Source organism: Orcinus orca, chromosome 18 (assembly GCF_937001465.1).
Source record: "Orcinus orca chromosome 18, mOrcOrc1.1, whole genome shotgun sequence".
Taxonomy (NCBI): domain Eukaryota; kingdom Metazoa; phylum Chordata; class Mammalia; order Artiodactyla; family Delphinidae; genus Orcinus; species Orcinus orca.
Window position 1 is genome coordinate 11,612,249 of NC_064576.1, and position 26,479 is coordinate 11,638,727.

General features: G+C 46.6%; 1 protein-coding gene across 2 annotated transcripts in view; it reads left to right on the forward strand.

The window, feature by feature from the left end:
* The first annotated feature begins 12,637 nt into the window (after positions 1–12,637).
* The window catches only part of SLC15A1 (solute carrier family 15 member 1), a 47,111-nt gene continuing 33,269 nt past the window's right edge, over positions 12,638–26,479 (forward strand). The window contains exons 1-4 of one of the 2 annotated variants that reach the window (XM_012534405.3): positions 12,638–12,768; positions 25,391–25,407; positions 26,129–26,210; positions 26,317–26,458. In XM_012534405.3, coding sequence (XP_012389859.2) covers positions 12,765–12,768; positions 25,391–25,407; positions 26,129–26,210; positions 26,317–26,458 — 245 coding nt within the window. In that variant the 5' untranslated portion in view covers positions 12,638–12,764. Of the gene's footprint in view, positions 12,769–25,390; positions 25,408–26,128; positions 26,211–26,316; positions 26,459–26,479 lie in introns of those variants that run through there. The other variant, XM_049701178.1, reaches the window with a different exon arrangement.

Sequence of the window (26,479 nt, forward strand, 5' to 3'; positions counted from 1 at the left end):
TCCTGTATTTATTGAAATAATGTGGTTTTACCATTTATTCTATTAATATGGTGTGTTACATTGATTTTTGTATGTTAAATCTTGCATTCCTGGGATAAATCCTACTTAGTCATGCATAATCCTTTTTGTTTGTTGCCAGATTCAGTTTGTTAGTATTTGTTGGGAAGTTTCTTCTATATTCGTAAAAGATACTGACCTTTTCTTGTGATGTCTTTATCTAGTTTTGGTATTAGGGAAATACTGGCCTCATAGAATGAGCTGGGAAGTGTTTCCTCCCCTTCTGTTTTTTTCAAAGAGCTTCTAAAGATTTGACATTAATTCTCCTTTTAATGTTTGGTAGAATTCACCCATGAGGTCATCTGGGCTTACGTTTTTCTTTGGGAGAAGTTTCTATTTACTAATTCAATCTCTTTATTTGTTATAGGTGTATTCAGACTTCCTATTTCTTGTTGAATCAATTCAGTAGTTTGTATCTTTCTAGGAATTTTTCCTTTTCATTTAGATTATCAATTATCAATTTAGATTATTGAATAGTTGACATATAACTGTATGTTACATCTGTATATGTTATAAACGCAACAACATAATGTTATTGATTTGCATAATTTTGTTTTCTTAAAAAAATTAAGAGTCGATAATTTAAAAAGTCTACTTATACGATGTTTTATATTTACCCTCAAATTTACTATTTCCAGCACCCTTAATTTTTTCAGGTTACTATCTGTTGTCATTTCCTTTCAGCCTGAAGTACTTCCTTTAGTATTTCTTGTAAGGCAGGTTTGCTAGCAACACATTACCCCAATCTTTATTTAACTGGAGTATTTTTATGCTTTTATCCTTGAAGAATAATTCTGCTAGATACAGCCATCGCAAATCTACTGTTAAGCCCATCTAGTGAGTTTTTCATTTTGGCTACTGTTCTTTTCAACTATAGAATTTCCACTTGCTTCCTTGTGATAGTTTCAAATTTTTTTGTTGTTATTTTCTTATTTGTTAAGTCACCATCAACATATTTTCCTTTAATTCTCTGAACATGGCTTCCTTTAATTCTTTGGACACAATTATAAAAGCTGCAAAGCATTTTTTCTGTGAAATGCAGCCTCTGGGCCCATTCAGTCAGTTCCTGTTGATTGTGTTCTCTTGCGGAATGGGGGCTGGGGGTGGGTAACACTTTCCTGCTACTTCACCTGTCTCATACTTTTTTGTTGAAATTGGACATTTTAGATACCATATTGTTACAACTCTGAATTCTGGTTTTTATCCTGAGCCCCATATGTCATTTCTATTTTTCTGGAATTGTCCATTTCATATGTATTTTTAAATTTATTGCCACATATTAATCAGAATATCCAAAATTTATTTTGTTGTTGTTGTTGTTTGGTTTGTTTGTTTGTTTTTTGCGGTACGCGGGCCTCTCACTGTTGTGGCCTCTCCCGTTGTGGAGCACAGGCTCCAGACGCGCAGGCTCAGCGGCCATGGCTCACGGGCCCAGCTGCTCCGCGGCATGTGGGATCTTCCCGGACCGGGGCACAAACCCGTGTCCCCTGCATCGGCAGGTGGACTCTCAACCACTGCACCACCAGGGAAGCCCAAAAATTTATTTTTTAATATTAAAATTTAAGAGTACAAGAATAAAAATTCTTCAACTTTAAAATAGTTTCATTATTTTTAAAAAGGCGTCTTTTTTGGAACTCCCCTGGTGGCTCAGTGGTTAAGAATCCACCTGCCAATGCAGGGGACACAGGTTTGATCCCTGGTCTGGGAAGATCCCACCTTCTGTGGAGTAACTAAGCCTGTGCACCACAACTACTGAGCCTGCGAGCCACAACTACTGAGCCTGTGTGCCACAACTACTGAAGCCCGCACGCCTGGAGCCTGTGCTCCGCAACAAGAGAAGCCACCGCAATGAGAAGCCCTCACACCACATGAAGAGTAGCCCCCGCTCGCCACAACTACAGAAAGCCCGTGTGCAGCAACAAAGACCCAACGCAACCAAAAATAAATAAATAAATAAAATGGAAAAAATAAAAAGGCGCCTTTTTAAAAGAGATTATAAGGCAATTTTCAATATATTTGTATAACAGAGAAAAATTTAACACCAACAAAAAATGAATGAGAAACCTCTGTTTCTTACTTCTGATTTGGAAAGCCATCTAAGATAAAGTTTTAAGCTTAAAAAAACCGAGGTGCAGAATGGTGTATATAATCTGTGCCATTTATATATGTGCTACCATTTGCTTGTATGAACCTAAATTATCTCTGGAAGACAATTTGGCTGTTGGGAAGAGAAGCAGGTAGTTGGGGAATAGGATGGGAAGAAGAGTTTATATTGTCTTTTATACTATTTCCAATTTTTTAATATTTAAAAATTAATTTTGGATAGTGGCTTCTGACTGTTAAGATAATGAACACTTAATAAGTACTCATAACAGGCAGGCATGTGTTAACTCATTGGGTCCTTACAATAATGCTAAGAGATAAGTACTATGTGAAGCCCCATTTTACAGATGAGGTAACTGAGACACACAGACCCCCACAAAGCTGGACATCCAAGCTGCCAAAGCCAGTGAGTGGTGGAAATGGATTTCGGGCCCAGGCTCTTAAGATCCCGTATGATATTTGGCTCCTTACACAGCTTCCTCTTCTTCACGGGCCACCTGAACACAGAAAAGTCACCCATTAGTGTGCACAGCCCATCCCACAAGACTGCAAATCCTACGCCAGGGAGGGCTTCTCATTTTTAATATGACTCACATAATAGATGCTCAGTAAATATTTCTGAACAAAGGAACAAATCCTCCTCAGGGTACTTTTTATACACTGGGTATAAAATCTTTATTTTCTCAGGTTGCCCTGAAAAAGACATAAAACACATTTCCAAAGGTTAGAGATGCTAAGGGGCGACCTAAGAGTCAGGAAGTTTAAGACAAAATGTTCTGAAGCCTCTCATGTCCGTCTCTGAGCCCACAGCCTTCTCGGGGTGTGTCCCTGGGAAACGTTGCTTGTGTACAGGCAGCTCAGGCCATTCGTGCATGTGAGACATGTGTGCAGTATTACAAACCACCCAGTCCTTCCTCTGGTCCTGGCTGTAGCTCAGAGGCTTCCCGCCTGCCTCTGCCCATCTCCTTCCCTGTCTCCTTCCCCTGCTCCCTGCCCCCGTGAGGTCCAAAGTCACAGAGATTATCTAGTAGAACCCAGTGAACTATCACTCACTGGCTCTGACACATGTTTTCCCATTTAAACATCTCTGAAATCAGTTGCCTCCTGTACCTAGTGATAAGAAAGCCTTGTGTCATCGTTTAATCGTTGTTATTTTCTTTCTTAGTGATCCATACAGCTTCTTGCAGTAGTTGGGAGCTTAGCTTTGGTGAAATTGGGGCGGGGGTGGGGGGCAAAAGGACAGGCAGAAGTTCAGTTCCTCTAAGAACTGATGCTCAACTCAGTTTTGACTCTATGCTTGGATTTGGGATATTCCAGAGTCACATGATGAATAATAATGTAAAAACAGTACCTATACAGCCCTTGTTATATGCCACACACTGAATGTAGACTACCTCTCCCCTTTGCCACAGCCCAAACAGATCAGTAGCTCCGTTTAGAGAGAGAGGAAACTGAAAGTTAGAGAGATCGAGTACCCAGGCCTTGCTTCTGTGCTCCCCAACCAGCCAAATGTGTGGTCTGTCGGCCCTTCTCCCTGTTATTTAAAAACATCTTCCTGAAGGACCTTCAAGATGGCGGAGGAGTAAGACGTGGGGATCACTTTCCTCCCCACAAATACATCAAAAATACATCTACCTGTGGAACAACTCCTACAGAACACCTACTGAATGCTGGCAGAAGACCTCAGACTTCCCCAAAGGCAAAAAACTCCCTACGTACCTGGGTAGGGCAAAAGAAAAAAGAGAAAACAGAGGCAGAAAAATAGGGATGGAACCTGCACCACTCGGAGGGAGCTGTGAAGGAGGAAAGGTTTCCACACACTAGGAAGCCCCTTCACGGGCGGAGATGGGGGGTGGCGGCGGGGGAGCTGCGGAGCCGTGGAGGAGAGCACAGCAACAGGGGTGCAGAGGGCAAAGCGGAGAGATTCCCTCACAGAGGATCAGTGCCGACCAGCACTCACCAGCCTGAGAGGCTTGTCTGCTCACCCGCCAGGGCGGGTGGGGGCTGGGAGCTGAGGCTCAGGCTTTGGAGGTCAGACCCCAGGGAGAGGACTGGGGTTGGCTGCGTGAACACAGCCTGAAGGGGATAGTGCACCACAGCTAGCCGGGAGGGAGTCTGGGAAAAAGTCTGGACCTGCCTAAGAGGCAAGAGACCATTGTTTTGGGGCGCAAGAGGAGAGGGGATTCAGAACACCTAAATGAGCTGCAGAGATGGGCACGAGCCACGGCTATCAGCGCAGACACCAGAGATGGGCATGAGACGCTAAGGCTGCTGCTACAGCCACCAAGGAGCCCGTGTGCAAGCTCAGGTCACTATCCACACCTCCCCTCCCGCTAGCCTGTGCAGCCCGCCGCTGCCAGGATCCCGTGATCCAGGGACAACTTCCCTGGGAGAAAAGAGGGTGCGCCTCAGGCTTTCACGTCTCGCTGGCCTCTGCCACCACACGCTTGCCCCGCATCCGTACCCCTCCCTCCCCCCCGGCCTCAGTGAGCCAGACCCCCTAATCAGCCACTCCATTAACCCCCTCCTGTCTGGGCAAAGAACAGACGCCAGAGGGCGACCTACATGCAGAGGCAGGGCCAAATCCAAAGCTGAACCCCAAGAGTTGTGCGAACTAAGAAGAAAAAGGGAAATCTCCCCCAACAGCCTCAGGAGCAGCAGATTGTTTCTCCACAATCAACTTAATGTACCCTGCATCTGTGGAATACCTGAATAGAAAATGAATCACCCCAAAATTGAGGCGGTGGACTTTGGGAGCAACTGTAGACTTGGGGTTTGCTGTCTGCGACTGACTTGTTTTTGATTTATATGTTTATCTTAGTTTAGTTTTTAGTGCTTGTTATCATTGGTGGATTTGTTTATTGGTTTGGTTTCTCTCTTCTTCTTTTTTTATTTTAATAATTAAAAAAATTTGTCTTAATAACATTATTTTTTCCTTTTTTTTCCCTCCCTTTTCTTCTGAGCCGTGTGTCTGACAGGGTCTTGGTGCTCTGACTGGGTGTCAGGCCTGAGCCTCTGAGGTAGGAGAGCTCAGTTCAGAACATTGGCCCACCAGAGACCTCCCAGCCCCACGTAATATCAATTGCGAGAGCTCTCCCAGAGATCTCCATCTCAACACTAAGACCCAGCTCCACTCAATGACCAGCAAGCTCCAGTGCTGGACACCCCATGCCAAACAACTAGCAAGACAGGAACACAATCCCACCCATTAGCAGAGAGGCTGCCTAAAATCATACTAAGTTCACAGACACCCCACAACACACCACTGAACATGGTCCTGCCCCCCAGAAAGACAGGATCCAGCCTCATCCACCAGAATACAGACAGGATCCAGCCTCATCCACCAGAATACAGAATACATCCACCAGAATACAGCCTCATCCACCAGAATACAGAATACTCCACCAGGAAGCCTACACAACCCACTGAACCAAGCTTAGCCACTGGGGGTAGACACCAAAAACAATGGGAACTATGAACCTGCAGGCTGCAAAAAAGGAGACCCCAAAGACAGTAAGTTAAGAAAAATGAGAAGACAGAGAAATACGCAGCAGATGAAGGAGCAAGGTAAAAACCCACCAGACCAAACAAATGAAGAGGAAATAGGCAGTCTACCTGAAAAAGAATTCAGAGTAATGGTAGTAAAGATGATCCAAAATCTTGGAAATAGAATGGAGAAAATACAAGAAACGTTTAACAAGGACCTAGAAGAACTAAAGAGCAAACAAACTGATGAATAACAGAATAAATGATATCAAAAATTCTCTAGAAGGAATCAATAGAATAACTGAGGAAGAAGAACGGATAAGTGACCTGGAAGATAAAATAGTGGAAATAACTACCGCAGAACAGAATGAAAAGAATTGAGGACAGTCTCAGAGAGTTCTGGAACAACATTAAATGCACCAACATTTGAATTATAGGGGTCCCAGAAGAAGAAGAGGAAAAAAAAAAGGGGACTGAGAAAATATTTGAAGAGATTATAGTTGAAAACTTCAGTAACATGGAAAAGGAAATAGTCAGGTCCAGGAAGCGTAGAGAATCCCATACAGGATAAATCCAAGGAGAAACATGCCAAGACACATATTAATCAAACTATCAAAAATTAAATACAAAGAAAAAATATTAAAAGCAGCAAGGGAAAAGCAACAAATAACATACAAGGGAATCCCCATAAGGTTAACAGCTGATCTTTCAGCAGAAACTCTGCAAGCCAGAAGGGAGTGACAGGACCTATTTAAAGTGATGAAAGAGAAAAGCCTACAACCAAGATTACTCTACCCAGCAAGGATCTCATTCATATTCGACAGAGAAATTAAAACCTTTACAGACAAGCAAAAGCTAAGAGAATTCACCACCAAACCAGCTTTACAACAAATGCTAAAGGAACTTCTCTAGGCAGGAAACACAAGAGAAGGAAAAGACCTACAATAAGAAACCCAAAACAATTAAGAAAATGGTAATAGGAACATACATATTGATAATTACCTTAAATGTAAATGGATTAAATGCTCCAACCAAAAGACATACACTGGCTGAATGGATACAAAAACAAGACCCGTATATATGCTGTCTACAAGAGACCCACTTCAGACCGAGGGACACATACAGACTGAAAGTGAGGGGATGGAAAAATATATTCCATGCAAATGGAAATCACAAGAAAGCTGGAGTAGCAATTCTTATATCAGACAAAATAGACTTTAAAATAAAGACTATTACAAGAGACAAAGAAGGACACTACATAATGATCAAGGGGTCAATCCAAGAAGCTATAACAATTGTAAATATTTATGCACCCCAACATAGGAGCACCTCAATACATAAGGCAAATGCTAACAGCCATAAAAGGGGAAACTGACAGTAACACAGTAATCGTAGGGGACTTTAGCACCCCATTTTCACCAATGGACAGATCATCCAAAATGAAAATAAATAAGGAAACACAAGCTTTAAATGACACATTATACCAGATGGACTTAATTGATATTTATAGGACATTCCATCCAAAAACAACAGAATACACTTTCTTCTCAAGTGCTCATGGAACATTCTCCAGGATAGATCATATCTTGGGTCACAAATCAAGCCTTGTTAAATTTAAGAAAATTGAAATCGTATCAAATATCTTTTCCGACCACAACACTATGAGACTAGGTATCAATTACAGGAAAAAAAACTGTAAAAAATACAAACACATGGAGGCTAAACAATACACTACTAAATAACCAAGAGATCACTGAAGAAATCAAAGAGGAAATCAAAAAATACGTAGAAACAAATGACAGTGAAAACATGACGACCCAAAACCTATGGGATGCAGCCAAAGCAGTTCTAAGAGGGAAGTTTATAGCAATACAATCCTACCTCAAGAAACAAGAAACATCTCAAATAAACAACCTAACCCTACACCTAAAGCAATTAGAGAAAAAAGAACAAAAAGACCCCAAAGTTAGCAGAAGGAAAGAAATCATAAAGATCAGATCAGAAATAAATGAAAAAGAAATGAAGAAAATGATAGCAAAGATCAATAAAACTAAAAGCTGGTTCTCTGAGAAGATAAACAAAATTGATAAACCATTAGCCAGACTCATCAGGAAAAAAAGGGAAAAGACTCAGATCAACAGAATTAGAAATGAAAAAGGAGAAGTAACAACTGACACTGCAGAAATACAAAGGATCATGAGAGATTACTACAAGCTACTATATGCCAATAAAATGGACAACCTGGAAGAAATGGACAAATTCTTATAAAAGCATAACCTTCTGAGACTGAACCAGGAAGAAATAAAAAATATAAACAGACCAGTCACAAGCACTGAAATTGAAACTGTGATTAAAAATCTTCCAACAAACAAAAGCCCAGGACCAATGGCTTCATGGGTGAATTCTATCAAACATTTAGAGAAGAGCTAACAGCTATCCTTCTCAAACGCTTCCAAAATATAGCAGAGGGAGGAACACTCCCAAACTCATCCTATGAGGCCACCATCACCCTGATACCAAATCCAAACAAAGATGTCACAAAAAAAGAAAACTACAGGCCAATATCACTGATGAACATAGATGCAAAAATCCTCAACAAAATACTAGCAAACAGGGCTTCCCTGGTGGCGCAGTGGTTGAGAGTCTGCCTGCCGATGCAGGGAACACGGGTTCGTGCCCTGGTCTGGGAAGATCCCACATGCCACAGAGCGGCTGCGCCTGTGAGCCATGGCCGCTGAGCCTGCGCGTCCGGAGCCTGTGCTCCGCAATGGGAGAGGCCACGACAGTGAGAGGCCTGTGTACCGCAAAAAAAAAAAATAATACTAACAAACAGAATCCAGCAGCACATTAAAAGGGTCATACACCATGATCAAGTGGGGTTTATTCCAGGAATGCAAGGATTCTTCAATATATGCAAATCAATCAACATGATACACCATATTAACAAATTGAAGGAGAAAAACCATATGATCATCTCAATAGATGCAGAGAAAGCTTTCGACAAAATTCAACACCGATTTATGATAAAAACCCTCAAGAAAGTAGGCATAGAGGGAACTTACCTCAACATAATAAAGGCCGTATATGACAAACCCACAGCCAACATCGTTCTCAATGGTGAAAAACTGAAACCACTTCCTCTAAGATCAGGAACAAGGCAAGGTTGCCCACTCTCACCACTATTATTCAACATAGTTTGGGAAGTTTTAGCCACAGCAATCAGAGAAGAAAAAGAAATAAGAGGAATCCAAATCGGAAAAGAAGTACAGCTGTCACTGTTTGCAGATGACATGATACTATACATAGAGAATCCTAAAGAGGCTACCAGAAAACTACTAGTGCTAATCAATGAATTTGGTAAAGTAGCAGGATACAAAATTAATGCACAGAAATCTCTTGCATTCCTATACACTAATGATGAAAAATCTGAAAGAGAAATTAAGGAAACACTCCCATTTACCATTGCAACAAAAAGAATAAAATACCTAGGAATAAACCTACCAAAGGAAGACCTGTATGCAGAAAACTGTAAGACACTGATAAAAGAAATTAAAGATGATACAAACAGATGGAGAGATACACCATGTTTTTGGACTGGAAGAATCAACATTGTTGAAAATGACTCTACTACCCAAAGCAATCTACAGATTCAGTGCAATGCCTATCAAGTTATCAGTGGCATTTTTCACAGAACTAGAACAAAAAATTTTACAATTTGTATGGAAACACAAAAGACCCCAAATAGTCAAAGCAATCTTGAGAAAGAGAAACAGAGCTGGAGGAATCAGGCTCCCTGACTGCAGACTATACTACAAAGCTACAGTAATCAAGACAGTATGGTACTGGCACAAAAACAGAAATATAGATCAATGGAAGAGCGTAGAAAGCCCAGAGATAAACCCATGCACATATGGTCACCTTATTTTTGACAAAGGAGGCAAGAATATACGATGGATAAAAGACAGCCTCTTCAATAAGTGGTGCTGGGAAAACTGGACAGCTACATGTAAAAGAATGAAATTAGAACACTTCCTAACACCATACACAAAAATAAACTCAGAATGGATTAAAGATCTAAATGTAAGGCCAGACTTTATAAAACTCTTAGAGGAAAACATAGGCAGAACACTCTATGAAATAAATCAAAGCAAGATCCTTTTTGACCCACCTCCTAGAGTAATGGAAATAAAAACAAAAATAAACAAATGGGACCTAATGAAACTTAAAAGCTTTTGCATAGCAAGACAACCCTCAGAATGGGAGAAAATATTTGCAAATGAAGCAACCGACAAAAGATTAATCTCCAAAATATACAAGCAGCTCTTGCAGCTCAATATGAAAAAAACCAACCCAATCCAAAATTGGGCAGAAGACCTAAATAGACATTTCTCCAAAGAAGGTATACAGATTGCCAACAAACATATGAAAGGATACTCAACATCACTAATCATTAGAGAAATGCAAATCAAAATCACAATGAGGTATCACGTAACGCCGGTCAGAATGGCCATCATCAAAATGTCTACAAACAATAAATGCTGGAGAGGGTGTGGAGAAAAGGGAACCCTCTTGCACTGTTGGTGGGAATGTAAATTGATGCAGCCACTATGGAGAACAGTTTGGAGGCTCCTTAAAAAACTAAAAATAGAACTACCATATGACCCAGCAATCCCACTACTGGGCATATACCCTGAGAAGACCATAATTCAAAAAGAGTCATGTACCACAATGTTCACTACAGCTCTATTTACAATAGCCAGGACATGGAAGCAACCTAAATGTCCATTGACAGATGAATGGATAAAGAAGATGTGGCACATATATACAATGGAATATTACTCAGCCATAAAAAGGAACGAAATTGAGTTATTTGTAATGAGGTGGATGGACCTAGAGTCTGTCATACAGAGTGAAGTAAGTCAGAAAGAGAAAAACAAATACCGTATGCTAACACATATATATGGAATCTAAAAAAAAAAAATAAGGTTCTGAAGAACCTAGGGGCAAGACGGGAATAAAGACACAGACGTAGAGAATGAACTTGAGGACACGGGTTGGGGGGAAGGGGAAGCTGGGACGAAGTGAGAGAGTGACATGGACATATATACACTACCAAATGCAAAATCGATAGCTAGTGGGAAGCAGCTGCATAGCACAGGGAGGTCAACTCGGTGCTTTGTGACCACTTAGAGGGGTGGGATAGGGAGGGTGGGAGGGAGACACAAGAAGGTGGGGTTATGGGGATATGTGTATACATATAGCTGATTCACTTTGTTATACAGCAGAAACTAACACAACAGTGTAAAGCAATTATACTCCAATAAAGATGTATAAAAACCCCCATAAACTCACCTCTAGGCACGTTCTCATGAGAAGAGTGAAAAACTTAGAAGGAAACCTACAGTGAAAAAAATAAATGAACTCTGCAGCTACACTGATGCTGGAAGACAAGAGGCCATGTCTTCGTAATTCTGAGGGAAATTGAATTCCAACGAAGAAGTTCATTCAGGTGTAAGAGCAAAATGAAGATGTTTTCAGGCAGGTAGAAAATGTGTTTGCCAAGCACCCTTTCTGATTATGTTCTCCAAGGAAGGAAAGGAAGGGGAGAAGGAAGGAGGGAGGAAGTCAGTGAGTCATGGGATCCAACAGCAGAAATCCTAACGGGAAGAGCCCTGGAGGGGAGTCCCAGCAGGACTGTGCCCCAAGCCCACAGGGCACTCAGCCCTGATGGGAGCCAGATGTAAGGGTGAACCCTCTAGAAGAAAGTGGTTTCCATGTAATAGCATGATTAGAGAGTTGGATAATCTTCAGAATAAAGTGAAAGCGTGTGCTTATTCTAGCAGTAAGAAAAAAGCTAAACGCAATTATGAAAAAGAAGAAGAAAAGCTATACAACAGTTGTGTAAGGCAAACTAAAACGTGCCTCAAATGGAACCAGTGGTGGGGCTTAGAAAAGAAATCCATTTGACAGTGACATCTGGAACATTCTGCTTGGCACAGGAGTGAAACACTGGAACCACGGAGTAAATGTAATCAGAAAAGGTACCATGAAAATGTAATCATATTCTATTGCCTGACTCTGCAGTGAACATTTACAATTTCAATAGCATAATGGTGTTTATTAGATTTTGATTTATTTATTTTTTAAATCAATTTTATTTATTTATTTATTTTTGGCTGCGTTGGGTCTTTGTTGCAGCGTGTGGGCTTTCTCTAGTTGCGTCGAGCGGGGGCTACTCTTCGTTGCGGTGCGCGGGCTTCTCATTGCGGGGGTTTCTCTTGTTGCGGAGAACAGGCTCTGGGCGCGTGGGCTCGGTAGTTGTGGCTCCCGGGCTCTAGGGCACAAGCTCAGTAGTAGTTGCACGGGCTTAGTTGCTCCGCATCATGTGGGATCTTCTCTGATCACGGATGGAACTCATGTCCCCTGCATTGGCAGGCGGATTCTTAACCACTGGGGAAGTCCCCTTTTATTCTTAAAGAAAGGAAGTGCAGAATCCTCCATAAATGCTTTCCACACTCACACTCCACCTAAAGACACAAGTCCGGGCACCGCGCACACATTAAACTGAGCAGCCTTCCACCCACTTTTGCTTCCCTGCGCAGACGTAGTGCTTTCCCAGGCAGTGCTTTCCAGAGTGCGGTCCCCTGAGCAACAGCTGTCAACCTCACCTTAGCACTTGTTAGAAACGCAAATTCTCGAGCCCCACCCCGACCTACTGAGTCAGCAAATCCAGCTGAGGCCGAGGGCCCTGAATTTCATGCTCCTTCCCCGTGGCTCAGATGCGCGCTCAAGCTGGGGCGTCCCCGGCCCAGGTCCCCCCTGTCACCCGCGCTATGCCTCTGGCCGGCCCCCGAAGGCCAGGGGTGTCTGAACAGCGGAGTCCAGGTGCCGGCTACGGACAGGTGTCCCTCTGCTGGGGCTCCAGGGTCTCTGACCTCTGCCTCTGCCGTTCCACCGCCTCCAAGGGTGGAGCCCTGCTGCCCCGCCCGAGCGCCTCCAGCTACACAGGTGCTGGGCAGGGCCTGCACACCAAGTCACAGGAAGCAACGCCTTAGCAAAAAGTCCTCCGTCCTGGACTCCTCGCTCGCCAGTCGCAGGGAGCCCTCGGAGCCGCCACCATGGGTAGGCGCGCGGGGCCGGGGTCGCGGGGAGCCCGGCGCAGGGGCTGCGCAGTCGGGGCGCCGCGGAGGGGTGGCGAGGGGCGGGGCCGGGCTGCCACGCAGGTCCCCGCGGTCGCCGGCGGCTGGCGGACCTGCGGGCGGAGCCGGCAACGCTGGCACCGCGGGAGGGCAGGCGCGCATCAGGGACACCTCGCCGCGGCGGGAAGCGACCGGGGGTCAGCGGAGCCCGGGGTGGCGGTGGGATTCGCAGGCTGGGGCGTGTTTGCAGGGCGGGCAGCCTCCCCGCCCCATCTCGTCCCCGGGCGCGGAGGCAGAGGACCCCAGGCGCCCGGTCACAGGTTGGAAGAAAGAACGCAGTAACCTTGACCTGCCTACCTGTTGTGAATCCTCGGTCTCTGTGTTCCCACCCTGTGGGCTGAGAGTGGGCTGGAAGCTAGACTGCATCGTGCTGGTGATGGCAGGGCCAGCAGAGCCTCCGTCCAGGAGGGGGGAGCGGGGCGCTCAGGGGCTGTTCTGGCGCTTCTCTTGCCTCTGGCTGGCCAGGTGACTCCAGAGCTGCTGAGGGAGCCCTGGTCCAAGAGGAACTGGGGCTGGCCCGTTGGGGCCCTATTTAACGTTCTGCCACTGTCTTCGAGCTTCAAGAGAAGGCATAGAGGAGAGTAGCCGGTCCTCCACAGGTAGGCATGGAGTGCCGGCAGAACAAATAGAAAACAATTTAATCCTGCCTGCTTCCGAATAAACAGCTCTGGAATGAACGCAGAAGCAGAACGGAGCTGCAAGAGACCAGCAGCCCTCTTCTCCCTGCAAGCCTGTGCATGGATGGGTGCAGGCTGTCAGTGTGGCCACGTGGTTGAGAGAACCCGGTCTGACTTTGGCCTGCACTTGTATTCCTGCTCTGCCACTTGCTCCCTCTGTGATCTTGCATCAGTAAGCTAAGCTCTGTGGCTCTTGACTCCCTCAGCCATTAGGCAGAAATGTCCATACCACCCTCAGTGGCAGCACTGAGCTGTGTAGGAGCCCGATGCCGGGTGTGCATGGGCACCTGGCTCTCAGACTCTCTGTGCCATGCCGAGTCGTGGTCCTGGAGCAGCAGTATTTAGTGGGTCACCCTTGGGACTTCTAGTGGTGCTAAGTATGCTCGTTCCAGAAAGATGCTGCAGCCTCCTCTCCAGTGCAGGCTGTCAGGGGCCAGTACCCATCAGAGCTCAGCTTTGCAGGCAGCCCCACTCCTGGGCTGGAGCTCTGGGTCCTGCCTCAAACACCATTTGCTTGTCACTCTATGTAACTTTTCTGGGAGGTGCTCTGAAATATTCATTTTGGTTTTCAGATCCCAAATACCTGAATGGTATCCATGCCGAATTAGAACTTTTCCTAACACAGTTCCAATCGGGGTAGCTGTCGGCAGCCTGATTGTCAGTGGATGAACACAAGGTTAGCTTTTGAAGTATAGTCCCCAGTGAACTGACTTTCTAGTTTACAGATTGGCGCTTAAGGGTTTGGGGGTGGGGGGTTGTTTGTTTTGCAACTGAGATTGGCATAGCATGTGAGTAGCAACAAAAAGTTTATATTCAGATACCAGTCTTATGTTTACTCAAGTCCTAAATTTTCAATATCTCGGTCTAGTTAGTAAATGAAACAAATAATTAGGAAATGTCTTTTAATTTAAAAAAGTAGCAGTAACTTCCCCTCTTAAGAGCAGATCTTTGTGACTTAGATGATGCCAAGATTGTTTCAGATCCCCTCGTGACTGAAAGGGGAACACTTGGAAAGCTTGGTGAATCCAGCAGGAGGCAAAGAAGCAAGGAAAGTTCTTAGAGAAGCGTTTGCCTTGAAAAGGGCCAGGTAGTAGATATTTTTGGTTCCGGGGGCCACACAGTGTCTGTGGCAACGACTCAAGTGCACCCTTGTAATTTGAAATATGAAACAAATGGGCAAATCTGTGTTTCAGTAAAACTTTATCAATGGGCACGGAAGTGTGAATTTTATATGCTTTGCAGGTGTCATAAAATAGTCTTTAAAAGCGTTTTTCGATTGTTTTAAAACGTAGACACCATTCTCAGCTTACGAGCCATACAAAAATGGGTCGGGGGCTGGATCTGGTGCCGTGCCATAGCTGCTGACCTTTGCTTTAAAGGGTGTGTGTGATTATCAGAGTCGGGGCCAGAGGAGGCAGGGACCAGCCTGCCTGGTGGAGTTAGGTCTCCGAAGGGCAGCAAACCTCAGTGACTGGAGCGCCGCCTCTGAGACCTTTGGAGGGCTGGGGATGCTTTTGCGGAAGATTTGGAATATTCTGTCTCCGTCCTGTTACCCCCACCCGACTCCCTAGCCCAGAGCTTAGCAAAGGTATATGCCAAAGTTGTTGTTCTCACCAATTCCTTCCCTCACTTTGGTCCTGGAAAACCATAGATCCTGCCCTGTCGCATGCCACATATATGACTCTGAAAATGGAGGTTGATGAGGCTTCGGGTTCTAAGAAGAGGCTTCCGGTTTTCCTGCCCCCCATGCCAGGGCCTCCAGGCCGACCTGAGAAATTCATTTACTTAGTGATGACGCTTTATCACATTCCTCCCCTCCAGCCCATAGCTTCCTTCTGGCCTTGTATGCAATTCTGAAGAGTTTTTCAAGTCAGTTTCCTGAGTATAAAAGGAGGGACTAGCCTTGAAGGTCCCTCAAACCTGGTCCTTTAAAAGTCCTTCCACATTCTCTCCTCTTTCTAGAAGCTCTCGGGTAGACCTGTGAACACAGCCGAAGGACCAGGGAGGCTGGCATTCCTGCTGTAGGCTGTAAGCGTGCTGCTGGAAGCTGAGGGTACCCCACGCCAAAGGGAGCCTCGGGCATCCCAACCTTGGGAGAACGTCTTCCTCCCGTGCAGTAAAAAGAGAGAACTTCTGACATTGGGTCCTTTTAGGCTGACATTACTCTAAGTCAGTGGTTTTTAGGCTTTAGCATGTGTCGGGATCACTTGAGCAAAGGCTCATTCTAACGCGCGCCTGGACCGCAGCCCTATCGTCTCTGCTTTGGTGGGTCAGGGCAGGGCTCAAGCATTTGCATCTGCAAGTTCCCAGATGCTGCTGCTGCTGCCAGTCCCAGGACCGCACTTTGAGAACCACTGCCCTAAGTGACTCTACCTGACAGCTTTCTTTTTCTCTACCCTTGCCCATGTCCAGATGTTGCTACTGTGCCCCCCAAAATGAGGTCATGGCAAGAAGATCTAGTGTAGTCTAGACCCTGGCTTGTCCAAATTTGGGTCAAATTAGTAGCTAGAATTTAAAAATTAGCTCACAAAGGCAGTCTTAGGAACGGGAGCCTTGACTCAATGTGGTCCAGCTAAGGCTGGCAGGGGGTTGACCTGAATCTCCTATTTATGCAGTTTTTGTTTGCTTGTTTGTTTGTTTTACCACATAAGGGAATAAAACTTTCCTGCCTTGAGGAGACTCATATCCTCAAGGGCAGGAGCGCAAGCCCGTAAACAACATTTTCTCGCACTGAGTTATAGGTGAGGTGAACAAAGTATTATGAGACCCGTATAAAGTGTTACGAAAGCAGCAGCTTACCACATCAGAGTGGGAGGATTTGCCATCTTAATGGTAAATGTTTGCATAGTCCTTCACGCCCCTACAAAATGTCCTGAGTGGAATTATTCCATTTTTGGTTCACTTGGATTTTGATTAATAATTTTCCCGCTGCCCTTTGAGTTACTGAAGGACAGAGGCAGATTGAGGGATCGTGAGCTACCAGGCTGCTTCACAGGGAGGCCTCTGTCCTCCAGGGTCAAGCCAGATGAATGGAGCCATGGGGCAGGGACTACCAGCCAGCTCTGTTTTCCCACTTCTCTGGGTGGTGGCAGCTCTTGGACACAATTACATCCTGATTCCATCCTTGGCAGGAGAGAAAGTATGTGGGTGTCCCAGGTGAGCTGATAAGGAAATCTAAACAAGGGTGGACTCTGAGGACATTCCATGTTCCTCCATGACGATGGTGAAAGAATAAGGGCAGTATTGTCAGGAGATGGATGAGAACCATGAACTCATAAAGTCCACGGGATAGCAACATAAAGAACCAGGGACTCGCTGTTTTGTAACTTTGTCCCCTGGTTTCAAAGGTCAGAAATATATCACTGAGGAAACAGCACGGTGGGGTCAACTCATGGGGTCAATGTGAACGGGCTGTCAGGCCTTTGCTTGCCACCCAGATTCGGTCCAGGTGCGGCTACCGTGAGCAGGTAGTACAGGGTTACAGGACCATCTCAGCAGCTGGAAGGTGCCACAGGCAAGGGGAAGGGATAGGATCTTCTGCAGACTCTCCTGAAGGAGGAGGAAGGTCTAGTCCTTCCGAGACTGGAAACCAGCCAGGGCCTCCCACTGGGCTGCCGCCAGGAGCCTCTCATCGCACAGAGGGGTCAGAGTCCCCAGGTATGACGTAGAAATGTGTGAAACGGAACATGTGCCCGTCAGGAAAATTTGGTTCAAGGATCAGACATAAGACCAGAAAGCTCACGAAGTATACCGCGTAAGAAGACCCGTTCAGGGTTCTCAAAGTCAGCGTTGAAAACCTCTGCTGTCTGCGGAGGACACGGCAGGAGGTACACCTGAAATGTTCTGGGAGGAGCAAAAGTTTTTCTTATTTAGTCAAAACACAGAAGCTCCCGTAATGTGTTCGTTCCCTGTGGCTGCTCTAAGAAAAGTATCACAAACCAGTTTGTCTAAAGCCACAGAAATGTATTCTCTCACATTGCTGGGGGCTGGAAGTCCAAAATCCAGGTGTCAGCAGGGCCACGCTGTCTCCGAGGGCTCTAGGGGAGAATCTGTCCCATGCCTTTCTCTTAGCTTCGGGTGTTGCCAGCATGCCTCGGCTCGTGGACACATCACTCCGGTCTCTGCGTTCATCATCACGTGGCCATCATCTTCCCTCTGTGTATGGCTGTCTCCTTATCAGGACACTGGTCATATGGGATTCAGAACCCACCCTACTCCAGGGTGACCTCATCTTCCCTCTTCTCATCTTCCCTCTTCTCATCTGCATAAGGTCACCTTCTAGGATTATGGAAAGGACAGTAGTTTTGGGAGAACACTATTTAATCCAGTACACATGGTAATAGAAAATATTCTCTCTGATATATGTGTTATTTGTCCATAACTTTAGTTAGGAAATATTCTTACCGTGCAAAGATGGTTCCATTATGACCTGCATCCTCAGCTTAGGTGCTACATTTAGTAACTAGTGTCTTCCCTGCAGCAAGACAGGTGGACTTTCAAGTCATAGCTCTAATCAGTTCTGAACAGCAATCTATTAATAACAGAATTGGTCTGTAAACACCCCCCCCATGTATAATAGTAGGTGAATCAGAAATGTTCACAGTGATGTCATAAGACATGGGTAATTTACCTCAAATTACTTCTAAAAATAATGGTCAGACTCTGTTGATACTGTATTACTAATCCGTGGATAAAGTTTCCAGGCAGTCTTTAACTATGAATAGTGTTTATTTTTTTTAATAGCTGTCTCTTCTGTGCGTGTTCATTCTAAAATTATAAGACTGGAAAAAATAAGTCACCTAACACTTCCGTGGAGAGTTGTTAGGTAATATCTGACGGAATTTAAAATACACATAATATTTTACCAGCGTTCTACTTCTAGAAATCTCTTATGGGTATTCTCAGGATAAGAATGAGGCATGTACAACCTAAATATCAACGGAGGAAAAAATTTGCATTCTGTACCTAGTTTTGGAGCCTAACTTCACACTTAACCGTGATCAGAAAGCTGTTTTTCTAGTCGCGCTTTAACATCTAAGAGTAAAAAACTTTGTGTCTAAAATTTTGGCTCTCTAACTTAATTGCCTCCAAACAAACTCCCCCAAAGACCAGAAGATTGGTTTTTAGTTGTTGTTGTTTTTTTTTAATTTAGTGACACTTGTGTGCCTTTGGCATTGTTTTCTCCTATGAAACACACGACATTATCAGGGCCGACGCTAATATGCTTGTTTCTCTTGCCTGCTTGGAGCGTGTCACTTGCGGTGGTGGGAAAGTGATGTCCAGGAGGCTGAGAGACGCTTCCCCTCACGTTCTCTCCTGTTTCCTTTTAGAGCAGCTCTGAGGAAAGGTCTGTCTTTACCCTGAGAATATGTTTGTTTATTCACTCTCAGCAGTCATAGCGTTTAGAGTCAGCCTCATTCTAAGTTCAGAATACAGGGTGTTCTTCTAGAAAACAAGAATGTCTGGGTGTAGATACCGGAAGTCCCTGGAGAGCAAGGATTGCCTTCCTTAACCCTGAGTAACTGATCTGCCTACACCTGAGGCAGAACTCAGGCCTGTCCCTGGATCTTTCTGTTTTGCGTAGCAGCTTACTACGTACTAACTCTGTCGCACCCTCTGGCCTGGCTGCCCTTTCCCTGCAGTAGAGGCATAAACAACTTTTGAGCATGTACCGAGGGGGTTGGGTCCTGGGGCCCCTGGAGGTGATTTCTTTCTGAAGGAGAACGGGAATGGCGATCAATGATTCATTGATCATTCATCAATGAATGGCGATCACATCTGTGGTTATGGAAACAAGATGCTAGAAGTTGTAGGTGATTTATAAAACCATCAGAAGTCATGACGGGCCTCTTAAGCCTGTGATTTTAGACAGTCATGTGTAGAAACCTTTTTAAAAGGTAGGAGGATATCTGTAACCTACAACAATAGGTCGAGTACTACAAATGCCCTCGACTGTTATGGGTTTAATTTTGTCACCCCCGAATTCATATACTGAAGTCCTAACCCCCAGCACCTGAGAATGTGACTTTATGTAGAAATAGGGTCATCACAGATGGAATCAGTTCAGATGAGGTCATGCTGGAGGAGGCGGCCCTAATCCAGTGTGACTGATGTCCTTGTAAGCGGGGAGATTTGGACCCAGATGCACCGAAGGGGAGAAGACCAGGTGAAGGTGAAGGCAGAGACCGGGTGATGCTCGTACAAGCCAAAGAACATCAGAGGTGGCCAGCAACCCACCGGGAGCTGGGGGATAGGCAGCGAACAGATCCTCCCTCACAGCCTTAGGAGGAGCAGCTCTGCCCACGCCTGATCTCAGCCTTCCAGCCTCCAGAACTGAGACGATGCACCTCCATCGTGTTAAGCCTCTCTGTTCATGGTACAGTGTTGTGGCAGCCCCAGGAAACGAAGGCCCTGACCAGGGGGCCCCTGGCCGAGAGAAGGAGGTTTCAAGAAAGATGAAGGCCTGGCCGTCGGACACACACAGGACCAGGCCTGGCTGCTGGGCGGCTCGGGATGCCACGAGGCAGCTCACTGCACCCACAGGGAAGACAAGGCAAGAAGGGCGACGCCGAAACAACAGGGGCCGATGCCGGCAGCACGGTGGTGAGGGACCCCGTGGCTGAGGAGCCAGTGCCAGGCTGCAGCCGGACGGTTTCATACCCCACGTCTGTCTCCTCTGGGGCTGGACAGAGAGCCCCACGCCCCGGCATCTGGGCTCACGCCTCGGTCTGTGTGGATACAAGGTCGCCAGCGCCCCAGGCTGAGCCCCTGCCACGGCATCGTGCCAGCGTCACGTCATAAAACCTACACTGTCCCATTAGCACTGGCTTCCCCAGACCCATGGAATTGGGTGGAGAACCCAATTCCACGTGGAGAACCGCTGCGCTGGAGAATTTTTGAACGTTCCTTTCACCCCTGCAGCCACTCACACAGTCACGCACTATACTGCTGCCAATTTGAAAACAGCTTGACTGAAAGTCAGTGCTTGCCACTGTGGCTTGTATTTGAGAAGTCTGACTTTTCTCTGTCCACAACTTCCTCATCCCATGACCTAATTTCCCCAGGTGACATCATAAGGACCTTCTGATTTTGGTCAATGAGAGCAACCCTAGAGGGGACGGCCTCTTTCTTCAAGGGCCACCTCTCACCCCTGCCAGGGCTCCCCATGGCAAATTCTTGTCCCTGTTTTCAAGTCAGTCCATTCCAAACATCCATCCACACTACCCAGATGTCTTCATGGGATGCAGTAAATAACACACTTCATCTTATGACAAATAAAACTTGCTAGGAGATTTGAGTCTTATGATCTATGTAAATAGAGATGAAACCTACATCTACAGAGCTTGAGGCAAACCCATGTGAATTAGTCACCTATGGCTGCTGTAACAGATCACCACAAACAGTGGCTTAAAACAACACAGAATTATCGTCTTAAAGCTCTGGAGGTCAGAAGCCTGACATGGGTTTCACTGGGGCAAAACCAAGGTGTTGGCAGGGCTGGTTCCTTCTGGAGGCTCAAGGGACAGAATCCATTTCCTTGTCCTTTCAGCTTCTAGAGGTCACCACATACCTTGGATCGTGGTGGCCTTCTAGCGATTGCTGTCACCCCAACTTCTGCTTCTGTCTTCATATCTCCTCCTTTGACTCTTTCAAAGACACTTTTGATTGTGCTGAGGCCACCCAGATAATCCAGGATAAATGCCCCATCTCAGGGTCTCTGAATGAATCACACCTACAAAGTCCTTTTGCCGTGGAGAGTAACATACCCACAAGCCCTGGGGATTGGGACACGGACATCTTCGGGGGACCACTGTTCTGCCACCCACACCATGCGACTGAAGAAATGTCATCCCCAACACACGATGCAGTGCTTAAATCTCTCCCTCAATTTCCCTCCCGGCGATGATAGGGAATACTTTTCTCTCTGCGTGCAGGTACGAGCTTCTCTGTTAGATCTGGCAAAGATGCCTCTTCCTTCCCTTCCCAAGTCTAAATCCTAGAAAAGCAGTCTTTACGCCCATCATGTTGCTGAGGGAGTTATCAGTTTCTAGGTAATAAAACATTAAAGTTAGGGTTTCTGTCCCTAAATGGTTCAAAATATGGAATGTGCTTCGTTAAGCAGTAGGAAATAGTCACCTTAATGGAGAGATTCCATCAACTACTGGAAAGCAATAGTGTGTCTTTCTTGGTTTTTCCTGCTGTCCTCAGAAGTCAGTAATCGTAGAGGTTTATAATGTACACTTATTTTACTAAATTCTTTAGCCAAAAGAGAGACAAAAGCACTGCTAGGCTTAGAATAACAGTAAGAGCCAGCATTGATTCCATGGTTACTATATGCCGGGACTGGCTAAGCTGTTTTACTCTGACCCAGTAGTTAAAACCAAGTGACCCATGAAAGATGCTAGAAACATCGGACCACTCAAATATGCCGATCAGATTTACTATCAGGATATCAACAGTAGACCCAACTCTACCAAAGTAAACAGAATCTTGTGACAGTTGAAATTTGAGTTCAGACTTAAGGCTCGACGTAACCCCCCTTCCACACTTAGCTTCCTCAGACAGCAATCCTGAGAGGACACGGGTGTATTAAGAAATGCTGACTGCAGTATTACATCCAGTAAGTAGCTCTGAATTCTATAAAAGAAGAGCTTAGCAACCTCTGCCTCACGGCAATAAAAGTGGTTCTTTGGAACACACAGCTTTCAGAAAAGAAAAAACTTCCTGAGTGATGAGTGGATACTAAATCTCAGATTTTCACTTGGAGTTCAGGAATTTCATTTTCCATCATGTAGTTCTGGGTGCAACGGTTGCTGTAATAAGGTTTAAGATCTCTTTGCTGTAACCCTATTCATGTCTGAACTAAACAAAACCTTTGCCGTTATTATTTAGCAAATAATTGGTGCTAAGTAATATTTAGCCAAAAAATCACAGGTGCTACCCTGGCCAGGTGAAGTCTTTCCCTGCAAACCAAAATTCTGAGAGACATGTGGAAGAGATGATTGCAGCAAAGCTCCAGGCTGTCTCTGTTGAGTCTGGATTTTCATACCCTCCTCCTGCTTTTCTCTAGAAGGCCCATTGCAAGAACCAACCTGAGCTGTTGTGTGGACGACACTCATTGCTTTGTCTGGTCTTTGGGAGACAGTGGTAAGGCTACATTATCTGAAGTCGAAGTAGGCGGAGCGTCGTATGGTCCTGCTAGATCCTCAAGAAGACAGAGCAAAGAAACAGGCTTCGAATACTGCCAACAGGCTGGTCCTGTAGAACTTTGCAAAAGCGCCTTCCTGGCAGGTCCTTTTATTTCACAGCAGAGTGGCCGTCTCCCCACTCTGGTGATGAAACACGGCAACATGTAGTCTGGTGATGAAACGTGGCTTGTTTGTCCATGATGGTCCCAGCAGGAAACCGATGGCATTCTCAAAATAGGGGTGTTTATTCACAGAAAGACATTTAGACGGGTGGGGGGCAGGGCACCATAAGTGATGGTGCAGGTACCCGGAGTATCGGCCTTACTGTTACCACCTGTAGGAAGTGGAAAAAACCGGGATGGAAACCTGGAAGGAGAGTCGTGTGGCGAGAGAGACGGCCGACCTCGGAGGCACACTGGCTGACACTTGAGGGTTCAGCCATCTGAGGTGGCCTGGGCAAAGCCTCAGGGAGAGGAACACCCTGACCCTCTGACCTCCTGCCACGGCTCCCCATTGGCCAAACTCTATGGGGATTGGGAAGACATGGGGACACCGATGAAGCCCACCAGGTCAGCCTCACCAACAGAAGGAGGCTAGCGGGGCAAATGGAACTGCTAAGTGGCAGAGCCAGGATCTGAACACTGTACTTGATGACTGATGTGGCTGGATCTTTGGAATATGTATTCATTCAACAAACATTTAATTTCCACTCTGAAAAGCACCGTGTGAGGGGCTGAGGATTCTGATGTGGTAGCATCTCCCACTGAAGGACCCATTGAGCCCTGGTCTGGGGCTTCCCATGTGGAACTCTTACAGTCATCCTAGAAGGTGGGTGGCGTTATCTTCATCTGATAGGCAGGCTGTCCACAGGGGAGGTGGGCTTGCCCAGGGTCACGGGGGGTCAGGACTGAGATCCCATTACCCATCTGACCCCATGCCCGCATTCTTCACATGTTGCCCCTGAGAGCAGCCCCTTCCCACAAGGAAGTCTGACTGGGGAGAAAACCAGTCTGTTAGTGGTGAAGACTCTCCTTCCAGAATTTTAATATTTCCCACCTTAGGACAAGGGCTAAAATAGCATCACTGCTCTTAAATGATGAGGCAAGAATTGGAGACTGTCTGGTGTGGGGTGTGAGGCCGTGCTGAGCTGGGGAAGTGCAGATACCCACAGCCCAGCATGAGCGGCTTCAGGAAGGAAGACCCCGGCCCACGAGATGAAGGGGGCCCTGGAGGACCACGTGGTCCAGGCCCAGAAGGGAGTTCCTCAGGCAGAGCTGCAGTCTGTTTCTTGTGGGATGGGGCCCTGGACTTGCACATGATGAAAACACAAGGTGGCAGGTCCGAGAGGAAAGGCCCAGAACGGGGAAGGTGCAAGAGCTGGCGCTGGGGGCCGTGGTGGAGACGCCAGCGTGCCGTCCGGCTTCTGTGTCCGGTTCCCTCCCGCGCCCCGCCCCCGCCCCTGGGACACAGGGCACAGGCGGGTCTCTCTGGTGCTCGGGGACAGGGCAGGGATAAAACAAACTTACGTAGATCGGTCAGGCAACTCGACCTCACAGTCTGCGTGTGATTCTCCGAGTGTGGTCCCTGGACCAGCAGCACCGACATCCCCTTGGAACTTGTTAGAAATGCAAGCTCGAGGGACCACGCCAGGCCTACAGGGACAGCAGCTCTGGGCGTGGGGGCCAGAAGCCTGCTCCCCCCCCCCCCCAGCCCTGGGGGTGCCTCTGAGGCAGCCTCCGGTCTGAGAACCGGATCCAGACATCTGTGGTGTCACGGATCCAGAGCCCCGCGGGGGATTCGAAGGTCGTCAGTGCGGCCGGAGGAGGGGCCGCGGGGAGCGGTGGGCGCTGGGGCAGCCTGTGACAGACCCTGATTGGCGCGGGCCAGGCTGTCGGTATCGGCAGTGGCGCAGGTGAGACTACAGGCCGCTCCGGCCGGAACTCAGCGGAGACAGAAAAGCAGGGGCTGGAACAGAGGGGATCAAGGGGACAGCTAGGACTTCGAAGACGGTCAGCGGCACCCAGTTTTTACCAACTCACTTGGATTCTCACCCATTTTCTTCCTGTTCTAATTCACTTTTCTGACGCAAAGACACCGGGGACGTGGGGAGGTCAGAGGAGGCTTCGCGAAGGGAAGGGGCACGTTAAAAGGAGGCTTCCCGGCAGAGGGGTCGCTGTCTCGTTGAGGACTTTAGGTGGGCGCGCGTGGCGTGTCCCGGGAGCCTTGTGTGCCGGGCCCGGGCGGGAGGAAGGGCGGCCCGGGGAACAGGACGGGCGTGGGACCTCACTGTGTAGCAGGCACTCTTAAGCGTTTTCTGTTTAACCCCCATCCAAACCCTCTGACCTTGTGAGATGGTGAAGTTTGGATTCTATCCCGTGGGCATTGGGCAGCCTTTTTAAGTCTTTTAAGGAGGAAGTGGTTTCGGCAGATTTTCGGAGCCTCTGGCTCTCCATCCTGACCACACACGCGAGTTGCCCGAGCAGGTGATTGAAAGAAAATGCAGCCACCAGCCCAGCCCGACTCGGAGGAGCGCCCCAGGCCTGGGACTGGGATGGTGGACAGGGCCGGAGGGTCTGGACAACACACCCGACGGCCTGACCAACACGGAGGGTCTGAGCTTAACTCAGCCGAAAGCATTTTAAGTACTTGACTCTAACGGCGGCATTTTGTTTTCTTTCAGGAACGTTCTCACGGCCGGTGAGTATCCTTTCTACTTCTCCACGTAGCTTCATGATGTAAACTTTACAACCTGTTTTGCCCGTAAATGTTCACAGCTGTGCTTCATTTGCTTAACAAATGCACCTCATGCATCTCACACCAATGAGGGGACCCTCCTGAGTTCCCGTGTGACATTTCTTCTCTTTAGGAAATGCTCTGTACAGGCATACCTCGTTTTATTGTGCTTCCCAGAGACTGTGTTTCTGTACAGATTGAAGGTTTGTGGCAACCCTGTGTTGTCAGATGATGGTTAGCATTTTTCAGCAGCAAAGCATTCGTAGCTTAAGGTATGTACCTTACTTTTTTAGGCATAAGGCTATTGCACACTTAACAGACCACAGTATAGTGTAAACGTAACTTTCATATGCACTGGGAAACCCAAAACTTTGTATGAGTTGTTTTATTGCAATTATTGCTTTATTGCGATGATCTGCAACCAAACCCACAATATCTCTGAGGTCTGCCTGTCTAGCTTTTCTCAGACTAACAGTAAAACTATAAAACAAGAAAATCTTCATTTCATTGTTGTCTCTATGTAGAGTGTAAGGGAATGAAACTTTTTAATTCTTGATTCCACCTCCGGAGTGCCTCTGATAAGTTACTAAACACGCATCCGCTACTTTCCATGCCGTTAGCCCTCACTGGCGAATATGGACCAGTGAGGAGGTTGTTTCAAACGCAGACTGTTTCTCTTTGTCAGAGCTGCTCTGGTTATCCCGTGAGCATCTTCTTCATCGTGATCAATGAGTTCTGTGAAAGATTTTCCTACTATGGAATGAGAGGTAACTCTTCAACACTCTCCCCACCCCCCGTCAGTGAAGAGCTTGAGTTACTGTAGCCACTGCTAACTTTGTTGCCCTCTCGTCCTCCACCACCCTCGGCAAAAAGCGATCCTGATTCTGTACTTTCAAAGTTTCCTCCACTGGAACGACAATCTGAGCACCGCCATCTATCACACGTTTGTGGCTCTGTGCTACCTGACGCCCATTCTCGGAGCTCTCATTGCCGACTCCTGGCTGGGGAAGTTCAAGTGAGTCGTGGCAGGTTTCTT